This window comes from Lactuca sativa, chromosome 1, assembly GCF_002870075.4.
Source record: "Lactuca sativa cultivar Salinas chromosome 1, Lsat_Salinas_v11, whole genome shotgun sequence".
In the NCBI taxonomy this organism is placed as follows: Eukaryota; Viridiplantae; Streptophyta; class Magnoliopsida; order Asterales; family Asteraceae; genus Lactuca; species Lactuca sativa.
Genome location: NC_056623.2, coordinates 87,937,156 through 87,948,205, shown reverse-complemented (window position 1 = coordinate 87,948,205; position 11,050 = coordinate 87,937,156). Strand labels below are relative to the sequence as shown.

At 37.8% G+C, this 11,050-nt stretch overlaps 1 protein-coding gene across 1 annotated transcript; it reads left to right on the top strand.

Moving 5' to 3' along the window:
- The first annotated feature begins 7,657 nt into the window (after window positions 1-7,657).
- On the top strand, window positions 7,658-11,050 carry LOC111896947 (probably inactive leucine-rich repeat receptor-like protein kinase At3g28040). The gene is made up of 2 exons (XM_023892921.3): window positions 7,658-9,372; window positions 9,442-11,050. The coding sequence occupies exons 1-2, from the start codon at window positions 7,841-7,843 to the stop codon at window positions 10,913-10,915; spliced, it is 3,006 nt and encodes a 1,001-aa protein (XP_023748689.1). The 5' UTR covers window positions 7,658-7,840; the 3' UTR covers window positions 10,916-11,050.

Below are 11,050 nucleotides of genomic sequence, written 5' to 3'. Positions count from 1 at the left end.
GGGGCAAGGTGGTGTTAAAAAATGATGGTTAGTTTTCCACCTTGTTTTATTGGACATGATTTAGAAAATCGATTGAAGAGTTTGTGGGGAAGTGCTTGGTGTGCCAGCAGACCAAGTACTCGAGGTAAGTTGAACGTGGGTGTAACATCCTGTTTTCAAGGTGTTTTCATTTCTAAATGGTGAACAATGTTTGGGTATTATCAGGGTTAGAATCCTTGATAAAGTCAGTTATTAGGCTCATTTGGAGGTGGAGGCTATATTGGATGTTCTGGGTATTCGGTTGTGACTTGGAGCAAAAAGAGTATTTCGATAATTTTTGAATCAGGATTTATGGGAAGTGGATTTCAGATTTGGGATAGCTAATGGAAAGTATGAATTGATAATAGTGTTGAGCGTCTCGATGCCTTTCTATGGATATATGGATGGTCGAGATCAGAGTTGTATTGAGTGAGTTATCACATTCGGAAGAGTTAGGGTTTAGGAGAAAACCCTATTACATGGGTAAAATCCGATACAAAAGTACTCTCCTTTCTTCTTAGATTGGAGAAACTTTTATCTTTCTGCCTAATTGATTCTTTTTATTCGTTCTGCCATTCATTGAAACTTTTCAATGATTCAGAATTACACTTAATCTTGTAAGTATAACCACATTTACTAGACTTTTAGTAAATTATGATCAATAATCTTATTGTTATTTGTGGTGGACTTGACTAGTGCACAACATTGTGTTCTAGTCCTTTAGTCCTTCACTTGACTCACATACTTGTGTGATCAAGGAATTAGTCTTAATTTCCTAATTAGTACCAAGATTTTCATACATCACATGATTCAAATCATATGATTCCAAGTTTCTGTCCAATTAAAACTTGGGTGTTGGGAATCTTTCCTTACTTAGAAATTTTTTTCACTACCATAAATAACACAACTAAGAATCACATCCATTTATAGAAACATACAAACATCAATTTTTCACAACGATTTCATTACAAGGATATCAAAAAATTTATTTTATTCATAAAAGCAGCGGAAAACATGTCCTTACAATGCAAAATCAACTGAAAAACTATGTAATCAAATATTCCTAACAACTCTATCATAACTTTCTAAGCTCAAAATCTGATCTTTGAATCCATGCGACTATGATCCATTTCTTCGTGATCAGACTCATCTTGCTCTTCCATCAAGCTTCCTCTCTTTTCTCTGATCCTGCAAAACATTCAAATGTAATCTTATCACATTATGTATTAAGAATCAATGAATAGGAACTTAATGGAGTTAGATAGTGGATTTTACCTGAAGTAGAGCCAAACGTCTTTTGACTCTCCCATCTCTTAGATCTCTCAGGTAGATTTGGCAGATTCGTCTCCAATGCCCCTTCTCTTGGAAATAAAAGCAAATTAACTCTTTTGGAATAGCACACATAACTACTTTTGACCTTTCCTTTCTCATATGATCAAACTTTTTGACCATGGCATGCCTTTCGTTTCCATTTCCTATGTCCATAGAGGTATGGAAGGTAGATTCAGCAATCAACTTTGCTTTTCCAGTCCGCCAAATCATAGTTGATTCAGCAGAAATAAGCAAATAGGTGAGATCGATGAGGGTCACGTCGTGGTCTATCATATAGTACTCTCTTACGAACTTACTATATGAGTCGGAAAGTGATTGAAGAACCCAGTCAACTGCCATCTCCTCATAGACAACGACTCCCAACATTCTTAACCTATCAATGTGTGACTTCATCTCTAAGACGTGTGCACACACTGACTTTCCTTCTTCATGTTTACTTGCCAAAAAGGTTGGAGTGAGTTTGAACTTTTCAAGCCTTTGAACTTGTGGGTTAGGGAGAATAATATGAGGAGGTGGAGGAAGTGAAGCATGATCTCGTGTTTCTCGATCGAATCGTGGAATATCATCTTCATGTGGAAAGCTTGTTCCACGGGATTTGGGAAGACCATAGTTGTCATACTTTGACATCTACAAAACGGGAGAAAAATTCAAGTTAGTTGATTGAGTCCTTAATAAATCATCCAAATGAGATATTAAGGCTAGGACTCAACACAATATTCCACAAATTGGGAGAGGGATGTCGTAACCCAAAATGCAGAACATTTGAAGGTAAAACAGGGTGTGAATAACCATGCAAAACAGGGTGTGAATAACCATGCAAACTTACATGGTGCCGAGGATCACAAAACAGGGTGTGAATAACCATGCAAACTTACATGGTGCCCCAAATGTTACAGTCACCTATTCGATGTGCCGGTTAGCCACACACGCTCCACCGAACTATGACAAACATTGAGTCACCCTTTGCAACCTTTTCTTAGAACCATTTAGTGTGCCGATTAACCACACATGCTCCACTAACGTCTTCGCAAGGGTACAAAGTGTAATTTCATGGAATTTCATCAATTCACTTTTTCCTAAAGTAACTAAGATTGGGAATTTTGTAAAACATATAGTTACTTTAATATTCATTATACTTTTAATGAGGAGAGGGTTTTCCCTATCCTATCCGTTCGGCTAACGACCCTCCACCAATCAAGGAAGCGGTGGGTGAGAGTGGACACCCATTAAACGACCATTTTATAGGCCATAACCTTATACCCCCTTATAGATTGGTTTCGTGAATGAGACCTATTAATGGTAAGACTAGTAGTTTAAGTTATACGTATATAATATTAGACTTTTAATGTTATATATAGTATAAGGGTGTATTTTACACTTTTAAAATACTAGGTGGTCTAATATAATAAATTATACTTTTAATTTAATTAAATGTAAACCATATCACTATGGATTTATTAACTCTCTTTTAATTATACACTTAATTAATTTAATAAAACCATAAGGGTGCAATTTGAACCTTTTCAAAAATTAGGGTTTTAGAATTTAAAATTTCAAAAAATTAAACCTTTAATCAAACAATTTTAAATTCTAAAACTTGAGGGCAAGTCTTGAAACATTTCAAAACATTGGGGTTTAGAATTTAAATATTTCAAAATTAAACTTTTAATCAAAAATTTAAATTCCAAAACTTGAGGGCAAGTTTTGAAACTTTTCAAAACTATCTAGATCAAATTACAAATAATTAAATTAATCAAATATTTTGAATTATCTAAATTTGACCTAATTTAATTTCTTACAAGATAATTCAAAACAAATAATTCAAATAATTAGGGTTTATCAAATAAGGCAATAATTATCTAATTAAATGGCAATTATCTCTAATTTTGACAAGGATAATCATAACAAATTAATAAAATTCAGATTTTATCAATCAAAAACAATTTTGGTAATTATCCAAGCTCAAAATAGGTCAAAATCCCGAGTTTTCTGCCATCTGCCCCGACACCACCTCGTGATAGGCCACCACCTCATGGTGATTTTCACCACGTCGTGGTGATCAGGCAGAAGCAAAAAAAATGAAAATTTTTTCTGCTTTGCAAACATAACTTTTGCATCAAATACATTAGAAAATCATCCTAGGCTCTGATACCACTGATGAGTTTTGAGCAAATCATCAATCTTATGGTGCACATGCATAACCCTAAAACATTGGATCTAGGTTTATCTAATTTTACATGCAAATTATCCAAAGCTTATAAACCCTAGATCTAGCATACTATAATCGAAATCATATATGTAAATAGGGTTTAGATCTTACCTTGATTGTTATGTAGCAATAACAATCTCAAATCCTCCTTGTGATTGGCTTTAGAAAGCTTAGCGTCACAAATGTCACACCTCTAATGGCTCACAAACACCAAGAGCAAGAGGATGAAGAAGGAGAAGAGGAGAGGCACTCAAAAATGTCTAGAATCCCTACGGAAACTCTTCACCATGTTTTTGGTGCCCTAGGGGTCCTTAAATAGTGAAGCTATTAGGGTTATCTAACAAGAAAACCCTAATTTGACTACTTAGGCCCTAAGCAGCCCATGGACTCCCTCCTTAGAGGCCTTGGACGATTTCTAATGGGTTTTCCCATAGAATTCGTTCACTCCTCTAATATGGAGTCCATTAGCCCAATATTTAACTATCACACATTTGATAGTTCTAGTCCCCTAAGTTTAATTAATCTCTTTTAGCCACAAAATTAATTCTTAATTAATTATTGACTAATATTAATTAAACAATATGATTTCTCCTATAATATATTATTCTCATAATATATTAATAAATCATAATTAATCCTCTCTCTCCATAATTCATCCTATCAAGTTGCTTTGGTGAAGGCAACCCAAAAGGACCATGCACCATCGGGTCAAGTGCATACCAAAATAGTTATGGACTTAGACACTAATCAAACATGTATAGCCTTTGATTGTAGTGTTGGGTTGTTTTCGCCCAGTTCAGGAGTTAGTGCGTAGCAGCACCGACAGTGTAGGTTTTCTCGCATAGCAGTTAAGGTGAGTCTTCTCACTATACTTACCTGAGTGGTAATCATTGTGTGACCAGAGGGTCTTATGTGCTTATACTGAGTTATGTGATATCATGCATTTTGTCTTTGTGATTTATGTTGTATATTACTCATGTGCCTTATTGAGGTATTCTGTTCTTGTGAGACCAGAGGGTCTTCATTGAGATAACAGACTGGAGGGTCCGACTCGAGCTATGAGACCGGAGGGTCTTCATTGAGACACATGACCGGAGGGTCCTTATCGAGATATAGCCATGAGAGGCTAATTATTTGCGTGTGGTATTTTGGGGAACTCACTAAGCTTCGTACTTACCGTGTTGTGTGATATGTGTTTCAGGTACTTTTCAGGATCACGAGAAGGCGCCGGCTTGATTGTACACACCAGTTAGAGATCATGATTTTGAGGATTTTGTGATTTTATCAAACATTGTTGACTTGTGTTTTGACAACTTATACATTTTGTGGTTTTTGGGAAATGTGATATTAAGTTTACGTGATTTTAAAAATGAAAATTTTACTTGAAAATTTACAGTGTTATAGTGGGTTAGTTCAACCAACACCGGGGGCTGTGTGGGTGGAGGCTTCGATGGATTTTATTACAAGATTGTCCGTGTCAAAGGGGATGACTGTGATCTTAGTTGTGGTAGATCGATTGTCAAAATATGCTCATTTTGGGACTCTTCCATCTCATTACAATGCGAAGAAGGTGTCAGAACTCTTTATGTAGATTGTGGTCAAGATATGCTCATTTCCAAAGTCCATCATTTCAGACCGTGACTCGATTTTTCAAAGCACTTTTTGGACACATTTATTTGACTTAAGTGGGATAAAATTGAAGTATAGTATGGCCTATCACCCGCAAACTGACGGGCAAACAGAGGTGGTTAATCGCGGATTGGAGCAATATCTACGAGCAATGGTGTCAGATCGTCCCACTCAATGGGTCATTTTATGGGTTGTGTCGAGTTTTGCTATAACTCATGATATCATACTAGCATGCGTATGTCCTCTTACCAGGCGTTGTATGGGCGACTGCCTCCAACACTTATTCCTTATACTCATGGAAAGTCGAAAGTCGCATCCCTTGATGAGATGCTAGTACAGCGGGATGCCATGCAGATGAAAGAACATCTTGTAGTTTCCCGTAATAGAATGGTAGTTAACGCAAATCGGAAGCGACAAGAGGTTGACTTTGCACCAGGTGATAGTGTGTTGGTTAAATTGTGACCGTACCGTCAAATCTCGGTGGGTAAACGACTCTCAAATAAATTGTCCAAACGCTATTATGGGTCTTTTGTCATCACAGAGTGGGTTGGCAAAGTTTCATATCGTTTATCACCTGCCACCAATCGGATTCATCCGGTTTTTCACGTTTCGGTGTTGCGACCATTTAAGGGTGACGAAATTTCCGTTGTGGCAACGCTCCCTGATCAAGATGAGCACGGATCTCCGTTGGAGCAGCGTTTAGCTATTTGTGACATTCGAAGTGTGTTGCGCAAGGGGCAGGCCTCACGACAAGTTTTGGTGCAATGGGTGGGTAGTTCACCGGAGAATGCAATCGTGGGAGTGACCGGAGGAGTTCAAGGCGACGTACCCTCATTTTAACCTTGAGGACAAGGTTAGTTCAGAAGTAGTGGGGAATGAAAAGTGGACGAGTGATTACCAAACCCGTTTGGCAAAAGGATTTTATCTTTGGGCAAACCGTGAGCCTCACGTGGATAATGATAATTTTAGTTTATATTTGAATTATTCTATTAGATAATGTTTTGTTTAGATAAATTTGAGTTGCTAGCAACATTGTTATCTGGTTTCATTATTTAAACACAATGCATGTACTGATTTACTAGCCGATGCAACATAGATCAATCAGTTAATAACTTTTTTCTCTCTTCTACGGAGTTGTATTCACTAGAAGAATAGGATTTTATATAGGGTGTATCATTGCATCATATGTTTGGGAGCTTGAACCACTTGAAAGGTAATACATCGTCATTAAATTATTAGATAATGTAAATTATCATTTATTTTATTCTTCTACTATATAAGTGGTCCAGATAGGCTGCCGATCAAGGAAAATGTTCAACCCCGAATGCCTTTTCAATGATGATGTTATACTAGATCCAAAATCCATAGTTCAAAATCCAAAATAGTGTGTCATATCAACTTTTTTTATAGTCTCTATACAAAATTAATTAATCCAAAATGGTGGTATTTTTTAAATTTACTGGATTTTCAAATTGAAATCCTCACTTGTCATTGTCGGTCAAACATTGTTTGTTTGACAATAGCATATGTACCACAACGAGTGCATTCTGAACATATTTGTCCTGACTCATTATCGGTAACTGATTATTCGAATACCAGTGTCGAACAACTAATAACGTACAACAATCACTGCACACTACACAACTATCGGTATAGACAAGTGAGAAGCTGAACTTAACTGAACTAAACACAGTACAATAAGCAATGCAAAATGTACAACATATAGTAGCCCCAATGTTGATTCTTAAACTGAAGAAAAACACAGTGGTACACAGATGAAGGTAAAGACAATTCTTAACCATACATATGCATGTGGTCAGTTGGGTCCCACCACATCTTTTTCCACGTTATCTTACACCATTTCATTCCCAGTAGTCTTTTTCTATAAATTCTTTTATTCCTTAAATATGTGTTTCAATTATAATTACATTATATTTAAAGTGGCAATGGATTTTCAAATTATGTTACTTTATCCATTTCCATATGAGACATTAAGGTACAACAACTAATGGAAAAACGTACAACATGATCAAGATACATGACAATATATCAATATGACTTTTCACACTACAATTAAACCAAATTCTACAACATGATCATCATTTGATTGACCCTATGCATTATTTGAACCGAAGAAAAACACATCAGTATAAAGATGAAGCAAGAAACAAAGAACTCAATTTACCAAAGCAATGCATGTGGCCAAATGGGTCCCACAACGTTTTATGTTTTTACACAACAAACGAAACTTTCATATATGAACCTTTAGATTAATGTCAGTTACTTCACTGAGATATGCGCAGTTGTTCGTGAAAGTTCCATGTTAAACAACATGGTACAAAAACTAATGCCAAAGGTACAACATTAAGAGTCAGCTTTTGTTTTCCCCTATAATGATACTTAAATTGAGGAAAAACACACAAGAATAAAGATGAAGCTAGAAACAAAGAACTCAGATCACCGAGAAAATACATGTGGCCAAGTGGGTCCCGCATCTTTTTGCAGATTGTCTCTTTCTTGCCATTCACAAAACATCCCTTTTGACAGACTTTCATCTTCATATATCACAATCAGTAACATGACAACATCTTCAATGTTGTAGCTTTCAAAGAGAGATAGATAGAGAGAAGGGTAGAAAAGGAAAACGATTAAATGGGTTTTCTTGAGTTTTTCATTTTCGCATTAATCTCAGTTTCTTCATTCAAAAGTTGCAAGAGTGTTGAAGATGATAATGATGATGATGTTCTTGGGCTTATAGCATTCAAAGCCGACATTATCGACTCATCATCTCATCTATCCTCATGGAATCAAGAGGACAACTCTCCATGTTCATGGAAGTTCATAACATGTAATCCGGCGACTGGAAGAGTCACCGAGGTGGCTCTAGACGGCTTAGGTCTCTCCGGGAAGATCGGAAGAGGCCTCGAGAAGCTTCAAAACCTCCAGGTACTCTCTCTTGCTCATAACAATCTCACCGGAAACCTCCACCCTCAACTCTCTCTCCTCAACAATCTCCAAACCCTAAATCTTTCCGGGAACTCTTTCTCCGGCGGCTTCCCGCCGTCGCTTATCAACTCCGGCAGAATAAAGTTCCTTGATTTATCTGACAACTCGCTTTCAGGACCCATTCCGGTAGACACCTTCTCAACCTGCTCATCTCTTCGAGTACTTTCGTTGTCTAAAAACAATCTCCAAGGTCCGATTCCTGATTCGATTTCTCAATGCACTATCCTTAACCACCTTAATCTTTCCAAAAACCGGTTTTCTGGTAACCCAGACTTTTCCACGGGTCTTTGGTTGTTAACCCGGATCAGAACATTAGATATTTCACACAATGCGCTATCGGGTCGGATACCAAATGGGGTATCGGGTTTGCATTACTTGAAAGAGCTTTCTTTACATAACAATCACTTCATAGGATCTTTGCCTTCTGATATCGGGTTATGTTCACACTTAAAAAAGTTGGATTTAAGTAATAATCTTTTCACAGAAACAATTCCCGATTCTTTCAAGGGTCTTTCGTCTTTAACTTATTTAAATCTAGCGAACAATATGTTAACCGGTGATTTTCCTAAATGGATCGGGGATTTGAAGGGTGTTGATTACTTGGAAGTATCGGGAAACGGTTTGACCGGAATATTACCGGCGTCGATCGGCGGTTTAGGGTCGTTAACTTACTTGAGTCTTTCTGGTAATAGTTTGACTGGAAACATTCCCGAGACATTAATCTACTCGAGTAAACTAACTGTGGTTAAGTTAAGAGGTAATAGGTTCAATGGGAGCATACCCGAAGGTTTATTCGAACTCGGGTTGACCCAGATTGACCTTTCGAGGAACCAGTTAACCGGTTCGATCCCTCCTGGATCGAATCAGTTATTCACGGCCCTTCAGTCCATGGATCTATCGGGAAACAGGCTAACCGGTGACATCCCGGCTGAAATGACACTTTTCTCCAATTTAAGATACTTGAATATATCATGGAATAATTTCGAGACGAGAATGCCCCTGGATGTCGGGAATTTTCCGAATTTAACCGTGTTGGATCTTCGAAATGGAGCTTTTCACGGGTCGATTCCGGGCGATATATGCAACTCGGGCAGCCTCGAAATCCTCCAACTTGATGGAAATTCTCTGACCGGATCCATCCCGGACGATATCGGGCGCTGTTCATCACTCTATTTGCTGTAAGTCTTAGCATCTTTATATGTGTAGGGGCAAAAGTGTAATTTGACATTGATGTTTAAATGTTGCAGGACATTGTCTCATAACGACTTACGTGGGTTAATTCCAAGATCAATGTCGTTATTGAAAAAACTCAAGATTCTAAAGTTAGATTCTAACGAGCTAAGTGGTGAGATACCACCGGAGCTAGGTGGTTTAGAAAACCTCCTAGTGGTAAATATATCCTACAATAGACTACAAGGAAGACTTCCATCCAGGGGTATATTTCCAAGCTTACAAGAAAGTTCTCTAGAGGGCAATCTCGGTATTTGCTCACCTTTCGTAAAAGGACCATGTAAAATGGATGTCCCAAAGCCTTTAGTTCTCGACCCGTATGCATACGGGGACCAAATCGGAAGTCATGAAAATGGAGCAGGGGCAAAATCGTCAAAACATTCCAACCACCGGAGATTCTTAAGTGTTTCAGTCATTATCGCGATATTAGCAGCCGTTTTGATCTCCATTGGTGTGTTGGTGATAACTTTGTTAAATATCTCCGCAAGAAAACGGATGCAATTTGTCGATAATGCCCTCGAGAGTTGCTCAAGCTCATCTCGATCTACTCGCAGTGTATCGTTCGGGAAGCTAGTTTGGTTCGATTCCAAGATTGCCCCTGGTTGGGTTTCCAATCCTGAATCTTTACTAACCAAAGGTGCTGAGATCGGTGGGGGTATAATCGGAACAGTGTACAAAGCTTCATTAGGAGAAGAAGGTAGAGATCTTGCAATCAAGAATCTTATTGTATCAAACATGGTGAAATCAAATGACGATTTTGACCGAGAGGTTCGCGTTTTATCAAAAGCAAGACACCCAAATCTTGTATCGGTCAAAGGGTATTTCTGGAAACCTGAATTACAGCTTCTAGTGACAGAATATGTATGTAATGGAAGCTTACAATCCAAACTCCATGACACGTCAACTTCAAGTCAACTTTCTTGGTCAACCCGGTTCAAGATCTTGTTAGGAACCGCAAACGGGCTAGCCCATTTACACCATTCATTTCGTCCACCTATTATTCATTACAACATCAAGGCTAACAACATTCTTCTAGATGAAAACTTCAACCCTAAAGTATCGGACTTTGGGTTGACTAGAATAATGGCGAAACTTGACAAACAAGTAATGAGTAAGAGGTTTCAAAGTGCATTGGGCTACGTGGCACCAGAGTTGGCTTGTCAAAGCTTAAGGGTAAATGAGAAATGTGATGTTTATGGTTTTGGGGTGTTGATTCTTGAAGTTGTAACAGGAAGAAGGCCGATTGAATATGGGGATGATAATGTGTTGATACTTAGTGAAGAAGTTAGGGTTATGTTGGAAGAAGGGAATGTGTTGGAGTGTGTTGATATGAGAATGGGGGAGTATCTTGAAGAGGAGGTTTTGCCTGTTCTTAAGTTGGCTTTGGTGTGTACTTCTCAGATACCTTCGAGTAGGCCTTCAATGGCTGAAGTGGTTCAGATATTGCAAGTTATTAGGACTCCTGTTCGTCATAGGATGGAAGCTTATTAAGATTAAGAGTGTTGCAAAGTTTTAAGTTTGATTATGTATAATTGTAGTAGGTTTTTGTTCTTTGGGATTTCATGTTTTCTTCACTTGTATGGGTGATTTTAGTAATTACTTGCCTTCTCTATGTCTTTATCAACA

Bases quoted from the DNA above. Each gene is read 5' to 3' on its own strand.
- LOC111896947 (XM_023892921.3), top strand. From the start codon at position 7,841: ATGGGTTTTCTTGAGTTTTTCATTTTCGCATTAATCTCAGTTTCTTCA. The intron at 9,373-9,441 runs GTAAGTCTTAGC...TAAATGTTGCAG, and splicing joins TGTTCATCACTCTATTTGCT to GACATTGTCTCATAACGACT.